The 18,556-nt window shown below is 42.5% G+C and overlaps 1 protein-coding gene across 1 annotated transcript; it reads right to left on the bottom strand.

The window, feature by feature from the left end:
* Positions 1-4,106: 4,106 nt before the first annotated feature.
* Positions 4,107-17,026, bottom strand: LOC121684547 (extracellular calcium-sensing receptor-like). The gene is made up of 7 exons (XM_042064605.1): positions 16,936-17,026; positions 16,431-16,548; positions 7,333-7,603; positions 6,370-7,185; positions 5,565-5,795; positions 5,154-5,277; positions 4,107-5,020 (listed from the first exon to the last, which is right to left on the bottom strand). The coding sequence occupies exons 1-7, from the start codon at positions 17,024-17,026 to the stop codon at positions 4,107-4,109; spliced, it is 2,565 nt and encodes an 854-aa protein (XP_041920539.1).
* Positions 17,027-18,556: the final 1,530 nt, after the last annotated feature.

Genomic DNA, 18,556 nt, shown 5'->3' with positions numbered 1-18,556 from the left:
AGTGGGCAGTGGAACTCAGTTTGAGGGGGCGTCATATGAATGTTATTGCAAATGATTAAAATGCAGAGGTGCACATAAAACAAAACAAAAAAATAAAAGAAAGAACACTGGGCAGGCAAGCAGTCATTTGAAAAAATTTTGTTTGGATGAAAGTAGCCGCACCAATCGTAAGTTTTTCCTAAAGTTGTTCAGCTTCACTGTTGGGTCATGGTTAAATAGCCTTATCACTTATATTGGAGCTCCCTCGATAAAAAGCACTCGTATTACTCACACATGCTTATCTTGTCATTTTGACCACTGGATTAGCCTACCTGCTTTCTGCAAAACACAAACTAAGGGCCATGAAGATTGCTAGATTCGGATACAGGCAGTTGCATAATCTATGGTTTTCTAGCCACTTTCTAGCTACTTTCGGGTAACGTGGAACGACGAGCTGTGTCGTTTTTAATGTCTTTTCGCATGGTGGAGTGCTACAGCATGACGATCATTCTTGTAACGAATTTTAGGACAAAGAGGCCTAAATTGGAGACGTTTGCGTGATGCGTTGTTACCACTGGTAACAACACTTGTTATATTAATAAATGCTTATTAAAATGCTCAAAACAGTGCTCCAAGAAGTGGGGGGACGGCGTTCCCCCGCGTCCAACGCCCACTACACCCCTGAGCCTAACATAGATAATTGAATCGAATTAGTCCATTAGCATCTCGCCTGCTAGCATCACGTTTAAAAGTTACTAAGATTTCCGGTAATTTTCCTATTTAAAACTTGTCTCCTCTCAAGTTAGAAAGTGTAATAAGACCACTGGAAAATCAAATGTAGCGATTTTCTAGGCTGATTTGACATGGAACTATACTCTCAATGGTTGCCCTTTGACATGGAACTATACTCTCAATGGTTGCCCTGCTCATGAACTCCAGGTCCCTGTGTGGCCTGCGTGTGCACAGCTGGATGATGATAGATTGTTGCACCTGCCAAACCAGACAGCAGTCACCAAGCAGGTAAAAAAGTCCTCATTTTGAGACCACTCTCTGAAAGTAGGATTTGATAGGTCACAGGCATGTGAGTATTACAGAGGGTGTGTCTGGTGAACCTGACACCAGACTATTTTGTTTTGGGTCAAAATGGCTCTATACAGCTGTGCAATTAGTGAAATACACATAGCACACAGCGAACACACAGTGAGGTGAAGCACACACTAACCAGGAGCAGTGAGCTGCCTGCTACAGCGGCGCTCGGGGAGCAGTGAGGGCTTAGGTCAGGGCTCGAAATTAACTTTTTTTCTCAGTGTCCCGCAGCTGTCCCGAATTCTACTTGGCACTGTCCCGGACTTAAACACCAGTTTTCCCAAATTCAAGTTCTTGTTTTTCTCCCATTCTACATAATAAACAACATAATTATCAGTAACTTGCATCATTTAATTAACTTACCTAACTAGCAGGCATGCAGGTAAATGGCCGATAGTGTATAGGCCTAAGGTTACACTGGTGTTCTAAAAAAACAAGATGACAGTCCTCTCTGACTAAACGCTGCGTGTTTTCTGTCAGTGACAGACTAACGTCACCAATATCATGCTGAGCTAATAGCCTACTGCAACTGTCAATTGACAAAACGATAGTGTTGCAAGGTAGCCTATAAGTTAGCATTTGACATTTTGCTGTGGCAGTTCTAAGGCTAGGGGTGTCCAAACTGCGGCCCGCCACTTTAATCCGCCCTGCCGAGCATTTATTAGTTTATCATAGATCTGGCCCGCCACACACTTTAATCCGGACTGCCGAGCATTTAATTAGGTTATCATAGGCCTCGCTATTTTTTCCAGCAATAGACAACGTTGTGGTTAACTTTAGGCTACTGCAAACTGCTTTACACTCTTCTTAGAGAACGTTTACAATGTCAAAACAGCTTGTTACATCGAGATACATAGTTGCAGCAGATCTAACTACGTTTTGCTACTTCATTTAATTGGGAACGCATTTGAGTGTGCTCAAGAGGGTGAGAGCGCGGCAGGAGAGTAGCCTATCTGACAGCTTTGTGGTAATTTTCCACGCTACTTATTGTTTTCACTGAGATCTGTGGCCATGACATCACACCAAACTGACATTGAAATTAAAGACACATGAAAATAGATTATTGACGGAATGATTTACAACCCTGTCTGTCAAAACGATAGACAATGAGAACGTCTAGTGCAACCTCAAAAAAGAGCCAAAAGCGCATTCTCTGAAAATGAGTGTTGTGTGAAACAGCAGATGATTAATGTTAATAAAAATGGTGTTTAATAAATTGTTCAGAACTGACATGATGGATAATGAGTTTTTTAACCTCTATATCGGAAAGTGACCCATTAGGCCTATACCGCCCGTGCCCTATTTTTGTGTCGGCCTATGAGTCACTTAATATTAATTTAACCAATACCGTGGATTCCTAAGGAAACGCAAGCACCCAGCCCATTTGGGTATCTTACTATATTTGTGCCAAAAATAACATTGTAGCCTACAGTGATTTGAAGAGCAGTAGCCTAAAGCCAGTGTTGTAAGGCTGCGTGTACAAAACCGCTTCTTTACAGATCAGCTGGCTAATGCTGATTCTGCCAGCTGCACGTTACGCCAGGTCAAATTTTGTATAATTTTATTCAGATGAGAAAGATACGTTTAGATTCCCATGTGAACAGTTTAGGAAAAAAGTACCTATTTAGAAATTTGCTTTGCCATTTTTTCTACTGTCGCAGAGTTGTCCCAGACATCATTCTATTGTGTCCCGGAAGCATTTTTTATGGTCCCGGGACGTCGGGACATCGTTAATTTCGAGCCCTGGCTTAGGTGCCTTGCTCAAGGGCACTTCAAAACATTTAAACCTAATATCATCTTCTACTCTAGCTCTCCTCTGGGTTTATCTCCTGATGGGACTTTCCCACTCCCACCGTTTACTGTGTAGCCTGTCGCATACAGTACCACAGTAAAGTGCTTTTAGTGGCTAGAATAGAGTTTTAAAGTAGGAGAAGCATGTCAATTCCTAGAATTTACTAGGGTGGATATATGAAAATTTGGATGGTATTGCAGACTGTCTTTTTGTGTTGGCTGGAAGCTAAAGCAGGTGTGTTTTTATGTGCAACTTGTTTTGATGTCATCGTCATATTCATTGTAGTTTGCATTGAGCAGTGGCCTACAGATGAACACAACTGCCTCTGTTGCAGCCCAGGCTATGAATGAGTTCTGTGATGCAGCACAGACCACCCTCTGACAAATGTAAAAAAATGCTTTCACAGCATGACATTGGTCATTAGCGTGCAAGCAAGTTTTTATCAACTATGCTCAGTGTTTCCCACGGAATTGGATTCAATTTGTAGCGGTAGCTGACTTTGACAACGGGGGTCTCCTTGAGACAAGAACTTTTGAATTTTGGAACACTTTTCCATTTACATCGGGAAACATTAAGTGTCAGAGTCAATAAAATGAGCCCTTCAACGAAATTGACAAGCAGCTGTAGACTAAGCATGCTAAATTCGACATCCAAACAGTATTCTAACGTTAGCTTTGAGATACTGTATTATTTAATAACTTCACTTAGTTTAGTCTCTTCAATGTAGCCTACTATGTTGTGATAAGACCTTAGCAGAGTTCACTTCAATGCAGCAGTCTTGAACAAATTTGCGCAGCATGGTCACGATGCTAAGCGGATTTAATAGCAATTTAGCCAGACGTCTTCTATGCAATGCTTCTATGTGGCAACAACAATCCCTCAACAATCGTGAATATTTTGTTAAATGCACATGCAGAGGAGTGGCAGCGGGCTACGTAGAGAGAGCGGGGCGGGGCAAGGAAAGGCTGCGTGAGTAAAAAGCGCAGCTCAATGGCAATGCAAGGATTTGACCTTATATTTAATTTAAATTAAATTAAATTTTACACATAATATATTCATCTATGGCGGCCGATTTTTATTTCGTGGCGCCCCGCCACAGATTAGTCAATGTATGGGAAACACTGATGCTATTGTTGGTGTGTTGTGTTTGCAAGGCATTCAGTACCTTTAGATCAAAATTCTGTTAAAAACATGATAGTAAATCAAATAAAATGTAAAAAATCTAATTATGGTTTAAAGGTAAAATCGTTTATAATGATTTAGATGTGATTTTACCTATTACATGTTTCTTTGAATTTAGTTGAGGTTTAAAAACAATAACATAACACTTGGGAAAGAAGATACATGAAAGCAATCCAAAACTAGAAGCTAAGATGGCAAATATCTCCACAGCCACAGTAAATTTCCCAGGAGAGCTGACATAAGCTGGAATAAAAGTGATCCAGACTGCACAGAATATCAGCATACTGAATGTGATATATTTGGCCTCATTAAAGTTATCAGGAAGTTTGCGAGCTAGAAAGGCCAGTATGAAACACAATACAGCAAGGATTCCTATGTAACCCAAAACAGCCCAGAAACCTACAGCTGACCCAAGCTCACACTCTAGAATAATCTTTTCCTGGTAAAGGTTCATGTTTTTGTAAGGAAAGGGAGGGGATATAGTTAACCAAAGGACACATATAAGGACTTGTATGAGAGTGAAGCCAAAAACACTGAGTCTCTGTTGCAGAGGCCCAAACCACTTCATGACATTACTGCCTGGAAGAGTGGCTCTGAAGGCCATTAACACCACTATTGTTTTCCCCAGAACACAGGAGATGCAGAGAACAAAGGTGATCCCAAACGCTGTGTGACGCAACATACAGGACCACTCAGAGGGCCGACCAATGAAAGTAAGAGAACAAAGGAAACACAATTTTAATGAGAAGAGCAGCAGGAAACTCAGCTCTGCGTTATTAGCTCTAACTATTGCAGTTTTACGAAAAGCAAAGAAGATGACTGTTGTAAAGAGTGTGAAAAAGAAACCAAAACAAGAAAATATGACCAGCACCATTCCCATTGTTTCTCCATAAGACAGGAACTCTATTAATTTTAATACACATTCATCCTTTCTTTTGTTAGACCAATATGCTGGTGGACACTTCATGCAGTCTGAAGAATCTGTGAAGAGAAATATTAGAAATGTAAGACTATAATTGTTTTCTGTTGTGTATTTTTGTAAGTGAATGTTTTAAAAATCTGTATTTGACTGATCAAAAGAAAAGTAAGTGATGGAAATGTCAGTCTGGGCTACCTGTTTTATTAGCAATTTCCCCATCAGCACATGGCAAGCAGTCAAAACAGCATATTTGCCTTGTTTTGTTCATAACCTTGCGATTACCAGGCGGGCAACTTTCTGTGCAAACAGATCTTGGCACCTTTTGAAAGTAAAAGGGGCATGTACTGATCATTCATAAAATAGATGAAATAGGCTTACCTATTTGTCTTGAAAATGAGGTAACTAGATGATGTGCATATTATAGCCATGTTTGAGAAAATCAAGGAGGAAAAATACTTAATAAATACTTTTAATTTAATGTTATTATATCTGGCTTAACATGAAGTTAATCCTGGCATCATCAGTATGTTTTATTTGCTCCGAGTAGTTTTATTTCTACACTTCCTAGTCCAACTATTTTCCCCTTGTCATTATGATGCTGGGTACCTGAGAGTGATTTCCTCCCCATATGACTGTGATGTTTTCCTTCATTTGGAATCTCTTTCCATTCGGTAAAGATCCATCATATCGACCAATGTTAACAATGTTAACAGATCCATCTCTGTTCATTTGCCAGTTTACTAAATCATATAGTGCTACTGAGTCACCATTTTCATCAAAAAACATCCTTCCCCCAGACAATAGGGAAAAGTTGACTTTTCTCAAGCTATGCACCACCTGAAAGAAGTTTAGCTTTTATGCATTCTGACACATGTATAAAGATTAAACCTAAGATATTACTGGATAACTGAACAATAGCAAAAAATGCATGAATCTAATAATAAATCTAGTGTGATCAGTCACAAACTGGGCATATAAGACAGGTCACAAATGTTCAGCTACAAAAGTAATTTAGTGAACTGAAGATATGTAGACATATAAATCGGCGTTCTTCCAAAGAAGCATTTCTAAACCATTACAATTACAATGCCTTGCATTGCTTATATCACTTCTGAAAGCCATACTCTATTCTATAATATAACCATTTGTCTCATTTGTCTTGTGTATTTGGAGGGATCTAGTCTGTCCTCCCTGAGGTTTAGCTACAGTAAAAAAGTAATTTGGAATATATCAGGCTACTTTGTTCCAATATATAGTAGCAGACACATTTCTAAAACTTGTAAATGCCTGAGATTGTTCTGAGGGTCATTTACATTTATATTTAGTCATGTAGCTGATGTAAAGCCAAAGTGACTTACAAAAAGGGAAACAATCAAGGTACAGTGTAATAAGGACATGTTAGCAATATTACCTGCAAGGGCTGAATATCAGTCTTGTTGTAGCAGCCATACCCTGTTACTGGATTTGTTCCATTGTTGCATTGCAAGAGGTTGTGAAGGGCATGTGCTACTGCATACACTGCATTATATACATTATTTACAGTCCTACTCTCTGACGTGTCTGTGTAGTCATTGTCAATTGTCCGTAGATCCTCTGACCCATTGCACAGCCTTTTGTGCTGAGTCTGATTTGAAGCTGACAGGCTGCACTGAAACGTTGTTTCCCAGAAATCCCTGATGAAAGCACTGTCTGGTGCATCTGAAGGTTTCAACTTCAGTAAGAACTCAGTAAGACCAGGTATTTTAGCCTCTGGAATGGCAAAGCCCATAGTGCCCTGTAAAATGTGCATGTTCTTGATAGAAGCCAGATCAGGTGCTGTCACCCAGGCCTCAGAGCCCATCCAGTGTTTCCCAGTAATATTCATTGAATCAATTCTAGACAGAAAGCTTCTGATATAAGACGAGGACATGAAAGCCAGAATGACCTTAGAAGTGGAATTCTTTATGACGTTGACAATACTGTTCAATTCCATGTCTGAATATTTTTGAAGGTACATTTCTTGATATTCTACACAGATTCCTTCCTTTTTGGCCAGTTCCATAAATGCATGTGCCCCATTTTCTCCATATGATCCATAACTGTAAATCAGTCCAATCCAATTCCAGCCAAATTGTTTCATAAGCTGGACAAGTGCAATGACCTGAAAGTGATCACTCGGAACAGTTCTAAAAAATGTGGGATAGATATCTCTATTGCTTAAACATGCACAGGTGGAAAGGTGACTGATCTGTTCAAATGAGACAGTACAGAAAATATATTAGTGTGAATAGACCTAAGGATCCTTGCATACAGTGGCAAATAAATGATTGCACAATAAAATTGTGAGAACCTTATTGATTTCTTTGTTATGTAAGAAAATTGGTATATTATTAACCTGTGGTATCCCAAAAGGGCTTATTAAGTTGTTTATTTTCTGTGTTGGTCCAGAAGAAGAGTGCCCTATGAATGCATGGACTTTGGCACATCCCTCTTTTACATCTTCTTGACTCACAGCTTTGAGAACAGCCCTCATAAGGTTTAGGGATCCACAGGCATTAAGAATTTTGTAGCCCAGAAGGATTCCAGGAAGAAGTTTTTTGTCATTATTGATCTTCTCCAGAGTGTATATTAATGTACGTGCAAATTTCAGTTCCCTGTAATTTTTCCTGCAGAAAAGCCAGTGCAATATAAACACTTAAGACATCTTCATATATAAATATTTATGTCATATATATATAAAATAAACACATTAATTCAGAATATGTAGCTGCAATACAAATAGCTAAATGTACAGGTCATTTTATTTCATGCTCATTTCTACTTACCCATGACAGATTGTATTAGTTGGTGGTGTTCTAAAATCGTGCTCAGAAGTTAGACCTGAGTTATTTAATGAAAATAGACCCCCAATGATAAAGTCTCCATCCTTAGATAGCTCTGTATAGTCAGTACTTAATATAATTCTGCATACAGGGCTGTATGCTGTAATGTTTTTGAGAATAGCAAAAATAATGAGTGTTATTACATTCATTGCAGAAACAGTTCAATACACCAGTCTGCTAACAATATGAATTCTCTAAGATGTTCATCCCTCAGTTATAAGCACTTCTCTGTCCAATCTAGATCAAGAAGGAATCCCAAGGGCTAAGTGACAATCAGGATCAGGGACATTGCTACAACTACTTCAGCTTCTTCCCCTAACAACAACAACAAATATAGCCGCAAGCCGACATGACGGGCCCGAGCATGTGTGGCTCCGCGACCCATGCCATTTCGGAAACCAACAATGCACTCACATGTGGTGCAAGTGTTAATGCACATATATGATGTGTGTGCAAGTTTTATACATTGGAAATAGAGGGTGACAATTTTTCGGGACTCCCGCGGGTCACGGTATTCCTGCGGGAGTCCTGCGGTACGGGAGTCAATTTCACTGTTGGTAACGTGATAGGGACGGGACGAGCAGAAATCAACGGGAGCGGGCGGGAGGTGAACGAAGCCGGAGATTAAATTAAAACATGCGATGAGTGCACCCAAAGATTGCAAGGCATTTCTAGAAAAGAGAACCACTTACAACTCACAATACGTTTGTTGTTTGTGGCTACTGCTAGCCGCAGAGTAGCCTATCAGAGCAATACAAAGCAGCTGCCCTGTTCACAAGCCAATCAATCAGCGTCAGCGACTACACCGAAAACTGAAGGTGTTTTCTATTGCCATATCAACGTGAGCTAATCGCTAACGTTATCAGAGATGCTAGTTTTTGTAACGGCAGGAAGAAACACACATGGTAACAAAATCAATCTAAACATGTAGCTTTACTCAACACATTAACACTATGATACAGTGTAATTGTCAAGTTGTATGGCTTACTGTGTTCAAAGTCGATCTTAATAACCCTCGTCACCTCGACTATGTGGTGGTTGTTATAGGAAACTAGCTAATAAATGGCAATGCAGCTTTACTGTAGTGAAGTTCGCAAGATTGGAAAGAGGAAATAGCGTTTACATGTCCATTTAAATTATAGCCTTTCTAATGCACTTTTGTGCTTTTAAAATCCGAAATAACATGGAATGTGAGGAATGTGAGTGAGACTGCTATTAACTTTAAAGAGGCCTATCTACAATTGAAACTATCTGTAGCCTATGATGCAAATAAGCCTCATGTCCCGTCTATGGATGTCTGCTTTAGCCTATTGTCGACAGCAGGGTTTTTTTACGATTTAAAATGATACTTTCTAGATTTTAATGGGCCATGTTGAAGAGCTGATGTCCATTATTGTTAGTGCAAATCTAAACTGATTCATGTCCCTTGCATTTTGCAACTGTCCATGGTAGGCGCCCGACAGAAATATTGTTTCATTTTGCGAGTGATATCCACGCTCTGGCGGTGTTCTAAATGTGCACAGAAGGAGTTCCTACCTATATAAGGTATAAGCTAGGCCTATTACACAACATAAATTGTCACTATGCTGGTGACCCAAATAAAATCTCCTACGACCCACCCTATGGGAACCAATGCTTTAGACAACATAGGGAACGAAACGGGAGTGGGACGGGATTCGGGAGCCTTTCTCTCGGGATTTTGCAGAACAGGATTTTTCTGGGGGGGCAGTCACGTGATCGGGATATGACGGCAGTATTTGTGTGGGCTCGGGATGGGACGGGAGTGAAAATTGATTCCCATGTCACCCTCTAATTGGAAACACTCACTTCCTTTCGGGTTTTACACTGTGACGATACTCACTTGGTGACACTTAGGTTGCAATGATGTGCTTCTTTCTGTCTCTGTGTGTTTTGACTAGTGTAATCAATTAGAACGTTTTTTGTGTCAGCCTGTGTGTGTGTGTGTGTGTGTGTGCGCGTGCGCGTGCATGTGTGTGTGTGCAGATCTTTCCTATGCCTCCAATATACAGGCTGGTCAGTGTTATTGTATGTGCAGATCTTTCCTATGCCTCCAATGTACAGGCTGGTCAGTGTTATTCAGAGGCGGACAGAGTACACAGCTTGAGTAAAAGTACAGATACCCTTTGCTAAATTTTACTCAAGTACAAGTAAAAGTACAACAGTCAGATGTCTATTTAAGTAAAAGTACTGAAGTACTTGTTTTTAAAAGTACTTGAGTATCAAGAGTACATTTTATAAATATTGCATTACTACTGCCACAGTGCTTACATTTATATACAGAAACGTCCTACATGGAGTTATGAAAAATGTTAATGTTAATACCTTGGAGAATGTAAAAGGAATTGAAAGTAAAATCAAGTCATTTTCATCTTCTTACCATGTTGCCAGGGATGGGCAGTATTTCTAATACATGTATTTAAAATACAAAATACTATTTTCTACTTGAAGCGAACACTATCTTAATCTATCACTATCTTAAATCTCCTTGTTACCATCTACTTTCTACGGATTTACTGGCTACCGATTATATCTCGTGAACAAACTCTTGCATAAACTGTTGTTGCTCGAGGCTTTGGATTATCGGACTCTATAACCTTGATCGCCAAACTTTTCTGTCAAACGTTAACGTTAAACGTTAAGCCAGTATCAAGGGCTGCAAATAATACCGGGCCAAGGAAACGATATCTGGAAGAAGAAAGCATCAAATTCCTTCTAACGTCTCTCAAAACTAGTGACTCAATATAAAAGTGAGATCTTCTCAGATTACTTACCCGCTACCTGTGTTCGAGTTATCAAGGAACTGCACGATATCGCTGTTGCTAGCCAACTAGCAAACAAACGTTTAAAAAACAGTTGACACCGGCGAGCCCTCGCCGCGACACGATGCCTCCCCTCAGCTGTGCACCAGGCTGCGACTCATGCGTCCTTCTCAGCGAAAAGATAGTGGAACTCGAAGCCAGAATAGCGACCCTCCATCAGATTGAGAAGGATGAACAGTTCCTCGACACCATTCTCTCCGTAAGTAACGTTACCTCTCTTACACACACAAATGCCAGATGCCCTGATTTCACTCTGTCCTCCAATACTTTAACCATGCCATGCACTAATGCAACTTCTGTCCCTGTTGCCTCTCCCCGGCCTCTGCTGAGAACCAACCCTGCTCTGCTGGCCAGCTCCACTCCACACCAGCCTGAGCCATGGCGTAGAAGCAAGCATCACAAGCACGGCAGACGGTCCGGACGGCACTCAGGCCCAGCCCAACCTATACGACTGGAAAATCGCTATGCCACTCTGACCGAGGATGAGGAGCCCCTCCAGCCCCGAGACAACCATCCTGGTCCCTCCTCAAAGTCGGCGCCCCCCCGACCCCCTCCTCCCCGGACCTCATCAACCTCCACCCTGGTCATCGGCAGTTCCATGGTTAGAGACCTCTGCATTCCCCCATCATGTAGCGGTCCCTCCAAGGTCTACTGCTTCCCTGGTGCCAAGGTCCTTGACATCCAGCAGAAACTCCCAAGCATCCTGGCCCGCCACACCAAGGTCAACAACATCATCGTACACGTGGGCACGAACGACATCAGAGATAAGCAGTCAGTAGCACTGCAGGAAAACTACAAAACTCTCATCACCACTCTGATGGGCACAGAAAAACGCTTTGTCATCTCTGGGCCTCTCCCTACCTACAGAAAAGGTGCTGAGAGATGGTCCAGACTGTTCGATCTCCACACCTGGCTCAAACGCTACTGCGCTTCCCTAAGCATCCCCTATGTCAACAACTGGGGCTTGTTCTGGGAGAGGCCCAGTATGCTGAAGCGTGATGGTCTCCACCCAAACCAACATGGAGCCAGGCTACTCTCTGACAACATAGCGTCCACACTGAGACATTGACATTCTGTAGAAAATATTACAGATTCACGCCCCCCAGGTATTGATTCGAATGGCATTATACATGTGGATGAGTCTGAGAATGTTTTCTGCAGGGTAACATACAATACTACTACCATAGATCAAGCTGTGTCATGCAATAGCATGACTTATGCTTATAGTTCTATTCCAACGTTGATTTCTACCCAACGTATAGTAAAAAGAAAAGACAAATTTAAAACCAGAAACCTAACAAATATTCTTTCCATACCTCAGCATATTCCTCAAAAGCCAGAGGCATTTTCAGCTAACATGGGTTTACTAAATATAGGTGCACTTACTACCAAAACCTTTGCAATCAATGATTTTATTAGTGAAAAAAAATTGGATTTTCTGTTTCTTGTTGAAACCTGGCTGACTTCAGACAGCGAAGCTGTTCTCGTTGAGACTTGTCCCCCAAATTATAATTTCTTCCACTCAATTAGACAAGGCAAACGAGGTGGTGGAATTGCCTCCATTCTCTCAAACAAATATAGTTGCACACGAGTCAACTTTGGCGAATTCGCTTCCTTTGAGTATATTGCCCTCACTCTGAAGGCTGACCCAGCTGTACTTCTATTAACCTTATACCGCCCTCCTAAACTATGGACTGGCTTTCTCGACCAGTTTTCTGAACTTATGTCGCTCATCATCACTAGCTATGATCGGATAATTGTAAATGGCGACTTCAATATTCATGTCAATAAGACAACTGATGCTAAAGCCAGTAAGTTCCTTAATGTGTTGGACAGTTTAGAGCTAAAGCAGCATGTTACAGGACCCACCCACAACCTTGGCAACACCCTCGATCTAGTCATTTCCAGAGGGATAGAAGTCACAGACTTATCAGTAAATGATATAAATATGTCTGATCATCATTGTGTATCTTTTAATATTGTACTACATACTCCAAAAATTCATCCCGAAATTGCAATCAAATCGCGACTCTTGGACATTAGAGCAGAACAGCAGTTCATAGCTCTTATAGACTCCATAAATTTAGATATTTTACATCATCCCATTGATCAAATGGTAGAGGCTCTTAATCGTGAATTAGGCGCTCTGCTTGACAGAGTGGCACCCTTAAAGACTAAAAAAAGGCCCTGTAGCAAACTGACACCTTGGATGAACGAAAATATCCATGATCTAAAAAGATCATGTAGGAAAGCTGAGAGAACATGGAGAAAAACTAAGTTACAGGTTCACCGTGCCATTCTAAAAGAAAAAATTGCAAATTATAATAGAGCTATTCGGAATGAGAGGAGGAACCACTTCTCTAAGGTAATTGCTGAAAACAGTGGAAACTCTAGGGTGTTGTTCTCTACCATTGATAGGCTATTGCATCAAACACCTTTTGATACACTCAGTCAGGCATCCTCTCTAAGATGCGAAGAATTTGCAGACTTCTTCAAAAACAAAGTCATTTCTATAAGGGAGGCTATTGGTAACATAAGTAATATGTTTGATAGTACACCCAAAAACAGCCCCCCAAAATTAAGGTCCTTTAGCACTATTACTCAATCTGAGCTTGGTAAAATTATAACTCAAACCGGCTCCTCAACATGTGTTTTAGATCCAATCCCTACTACATTCCTCAAAAAAGTATATGATGGCTTAGCTCCCTTTTTTCTCAAGGTAATAAATACCTCATTAGAAACAGGTATATTTCCAACTGCTTTTAAAACCGCTGTTGTGAAACCTTTACTTAAAAAGTCAAATCTTGACCATACCAATCTGAGCAACTACAGGCCTATATCAAATCTATCGTTTTTGAGCAAAGTACTTGAAAAAGTTGTTTGTAATCAGTTAAATACCTTCCTCAACGAAAACAGTATCCTTGAAAAATTCCAATCAGGTTTTAGATCAAATCACAGCACAGAAACGGCTCTAGTAAAGATAGTCAATGATCTCAGACTAGCTACCGACTCAAACAAAGTCTCAATCCTTATTCTTCTGGATTTGAGTGCGGCATTTGACACCATTGATCATAGTATCCTAATTCACCGCCTTGCGAAGTGGGTGGGTCTCTCTGATAATGCTCTAAACTGGTTTCAAACCTACATTACTGGCAGAGATTTTTATATCAGTCTAGGAGATCATGTATCTGAAAAACATGACTTGCCTTTTGGTGTGGCCCAGGGGAGCTGCCTTGGTCCCCTGCTATTTTCTCTATATATGCTTCCATTGGGAAACGTCATAAGTCAGCATAATGTAAACTTCCACAGCTACGCAGATGATACCCAATTGTATCTTTCTGTGGAGCCAACTAACCCAGATGGCCTTTGCTCCCTCACTGCATGCCTAACCTCCATTAATCAGTGGATGAGCAAAAACTTTTTGAAACTAAATGATGACAAAACAGAGGTACTTCTGGTTGGACCAAAACTAAAGCGAGATATTATTCTTAGTAATCTGGGGAACTTGGCACACCAGGTCAAACCAAAAGTAACAAGCCTCGGTGTCATCTTAGATGCAGAGTTAAGTTTTAAGCCCCATATCAGTAAAGTTACTCAGACAGCCTATTTCCACTTGAGAAACATTGCCAAAGTGCGGCCCTTTTTAACTCAACAAGATGCAGAAAAACTAATTCACGCCTTTATCACTAGCAGGTTAGACTACTGCAATGCACTTTTCACTGGTCTTCCCAAAAAACATCTAAAGAAATTGGCACTCATACAGAACTCTGCGGCTAGACTTTTAACTAAGACTAAGAAGAGAGAACACATCACCCCTGTGTTGGCTGAACTGCACTGGCTCCCTATTTCCTATAGAATTGATTTTAAGGTTATGTTAATTACTTACAAAGCTCTGAATGGCATAGCACCTTCATATATCTCTGAGCTTTTAATATCTTATCAACCACAAAGGAAACTTAGATCATCCAATTCTAATCTTTTAATCGTACCCAAAGTGCTCCACAAACAAAGTGGAGAAGCTGCGTTTATCTATTATGCCCCCAAACTATGGAACACCCTGCCTCTGTACATCAAGCAGGCGAGTTCAGTAAATATTTTTAAAAAAGATCTGAAAACATACCTGTACAGGAAAGCTTTTAGTTAACTCATCTTATCCTGTAGACTACATTTTCAGATTATTCTACATCTGCTACTATTGGAGGGCGCAGCCAGCCAGAAGCAGATGGGCTCCCCCTATTAAGTCAGGTTCTGCTCAAGGTTTCTTCCTGGAATATGGGAGTTTTTCCTTGCCACAGTTGCCATATGGCGTGCTTGTGGGGGGTAAGAGGGTTAAGGCTGCCAGTCTTATGACGTCATTTTCTATATTTTTGATATGTTGCTGAGTATAACATAAACAGCAAAGAAAAGTGATTGATAATGACTGACTGACTATTATTGTGTTACATGCTTCAAATGTAAAGCACTTTGAGCTGCATTCTGTGTATGAAAGGTGCTATACAAATAAAGCTTTATTATTATTATTATTATTACTATCAGTATAAGTATATATACTTTTTTGATCCCGTGAGGGAAATTTGGTCTCAGCATTTAACCCAATCGGTGAATTAGTGAAACACACTCAGCACACAGTGAACACACAGTGAGGTGAAGCACACACTAATCCCGGCGCAGTGAGCTGCCTGCTTCAATGGCGGCGCTCGGGGAGTAGTGAGGGGTTAGGTGCCTTGCTCAAGGGCACTTCAGCCGCGGCCCACTGGTCGGGGCTCGAACCGGCAACCCTCCGGTTACAAGTCCAGAGTGCTAACCAGTGGGCCACGGCTGCCCATCATTCACTTCATTAACTTGTTATCATTAACTTGTTCAGAAAATTGAAATAGTCTGGCGAGGTGGGGCCACGGGTTGGCACATTCCTGGGATTGACCTGCTGTGTCTTCATCCATTGTTTCGTCCATGGTTTCGTCTCTTATCTAAATCTGACCACGGAGTTGACTTTATGGATAGAAATGTAGTGGAGTAAAGAGTACAATATTTGCCTCTCAAATGTACTTGAGTAAAGTCATGAGTACTCCCCAAAAATTATACTCGAGTAAAGTACAGATCCCTCAAAATTGTACTCAAGTACTGTACTCAAGGAAATGTACTGTCCGGCTCTGGTGTTATTGTGTGTGTGTGTCTGTCTGTGTGTGTGTGTGGGTGGGTGGGTGTGTGTGAGACAAAGAGAGAGAGAGTGTGTGTCGTGAACGAGGGGCTACAACTTCCCCAGAACACAGGCCTCAGATCCACCCAAGACACATGCAACAAAGTTTAATTTAGATTGTTATTTTATTTATTTATACAAAGGCACACAGGACTGGAGATCAGCAGACTGATAGAAAATGGCACCACTAGGGGCAGTCACACACCCGGCTAACAGTCACTAGGCTAGGCAGGTTGAACACCCCCCCACACACAGTGCATTCACCCACAGGAGACACTTCAGGAGATCACAGCAATAATCATGCAATCAGTTCAAATTCAGCCAACTTAGTTCAAATAGCAATGCACACTAGTGACACAATCCACACAAAGGGGGGGGGATGGGGAAGCCCCCAACCTAGGCAGCAGCTGGTTCTGAAACACCCCCAGTAGCCCACAAGTCCCCTCCCCACAGTCCCTTAGTAAAAATTGTCCGTACTGGTCGGCTGTCCCCACCGACCAGTATAAAAGAAACAGTCCAAGCTCGGGGCGGCCAAATACAATGTTTAGTCAACCCCACAATTTAGGCCACCAACCCAAGTTCACAGTCCAGCCTCCAGTGAGGACAATGGGCCGCGTTGTGCAGTTCCGGCCTCAGCGAACGCTCCCTTGTCGACGGCTGCAGGCGTAGTGGTTCAGGCTCCGCCCCCACGGCTAAAGCGGAACAAACAAACAGTGGCTTAGTTGTCGCCTTCACCGAGCAATAGGCAGAGGTTACGAGCTAAATATCAAGCGATTAAGAAGAAGGACTTCCCTTTTCCTCGGAATAGAGAGCACTGAAAAAGCTTTTTAGATCACGTGCTGTTCGTCGCAGGTCCAAGATGTTGATCGGATCACCCGTCGCTGTCCACACACCTCTCCCAATGTGTAGCCCCTCGTCAGCTGTTGGCCTCCTCCAGCAACACTTCCCCGCTGCAAAACAGCTGTAATCAGACACAAGCCGCTGTGCACCGCGGCTCTTCACACAGCTACAAATGCACAATATTGCAACAATCACATCCCTTTTTAGAATACTTAGCTCGCGTTGAATCATTGAGTCACCACGGCGTTGCTCCTTTGGCCGTCTGCCAGTAGGTCCACACAGCCAGCGGCGTCGCACGTCCCCAGTCAGCCGGCGATCCCTCTGCCCCATCATTTCAAAATGCCCTTTTTATGGAGAGGGAGAACCTATCCCTTTCCAGAGCTCATTTCAGACCCATCAAGCAATCGTACATCATTGGCAATTAGTCAGGTGTCCCACACGATCGCAGTTTAGTTCATCAACACAAAAGCAACAGTCCCATCGCGAGTCACCATACAGTCCATCATACACAAAATGGTCATTATATCAACAATCAGCCAGTAAACATTAAACAGGATATACACCATATAACATCAGTACCCAGTACTCAAGCCCAATACACCATTGTCCATAGCCACCCACGACATTTTCCTCCCCCCTTTACCAGTGGTCGTCCCGACCACTAAGCTAATGTCCGAACCGTGCAGGGGGCACCCCAAAGTTACCTCTGTTGGAACGCCTAGGTTCGAGCACAGTATTCCCAGTATCCCCACTCTCTGCACTTCCCACTGAGGTAAGCAATGGCCTCGCCCCACCCTGTTGCACTGAACTTGGGCCAGGTTTGCTTACCCCTAGTTGGTTCTGGGAAGGGACTGGGTGCCTCATATACTGAAGATTCACAGGCCAGAACCCTACCCCCTCCTGCGAAGCCACCCTTCCTGGCTTTCCCACTTCACTGCTCAATGGCCAACCCCCAGGACAAGAGCGCAGATTGTTTCGGTGGATTGTACGTGTGGGGCCTTCCTTGCCTTCAGGACGTATCACGTACACAGGCTGTTCTGGGTTGAGCTGAGAGACAACAACAAAAGGCTTCGGTACCCAGTACGGCCCCAACTTCCCCCTAGCCCTCCTCCTAAAGTTCTTACACAGGACCCTTTCCCCTGGCACCAGGGGATGAGCTTTGGCCCGTCGGTTGTAACGCTGTTGATCCAACTCTTGCCGGCGTTTGCTATGCCCCTGCACCTGCCTATAGGCCGTAACTAGTTGTCTCTGGTGGCGTTCCACCCACCCATCGATGGAGCCCCGTATCTGAGGTGGGGAGATCCCCATGGCCATGTCCACTGGCCGAGCATGTCTCCCATACAAGACATAAAAGGGAGCAAGGCCTGTGGAACTATGGGGGGTGTTGTTGTAAGCCTGTAGCAAATATGGCAACTGTTCCACCCACCACGTCTGGCCCTCCTGGTCTAACGTGTTCAATAGCCCCAAGAGGGTCTGATTAAACCGCTCACAAGCCCCATTGCCCTGTGGATGATATGGGGTTGTGCGGCTCTTTGTGCATCCATACACATGGCACAGCTCCTTCAGGAGCTCAGATTCAAAAGCCCCCCCTCTGTCTGTTAAGATACGTTCAGGGCAACCAAACACTTGGATGACATACCTCCACAGAGCCTTCACGGTTGTCTGGGCCGTCTGATCTTTTGTGGGGATGGCCACTGCATACCTGGAAAACAGGTCAGTAATTACAAGTATGTAAGGATATGCATCATTGGCCCGCCCCAAAGAGAGATAGTCCAAGGCCAGGATCTCAAACGGGTACTGACTCACCACTGGATGGAGGGGAGCCCTCACCTCTGGTCCTGCATGTCCAAGCACACACTG

Source organism: Alosa sapidissima, chromosome 15 (genome assembly GCF_018492685.1).
Source record: "Alosa sapidissima isolate fAloSap1 chromosome 15, fAloSap1.pri, whole genome shotgun sequence".
NCBI lineage: Eukaryota > Metazoa > Chordata > Actinopteri > Clupeiformes > Clupeidae > Alosa > Alosa sapidissima.
Note: the sequence above shows the minus strand (reverse complement) of the source record. Positions and strands in the feature narration are given on the sequence as shown.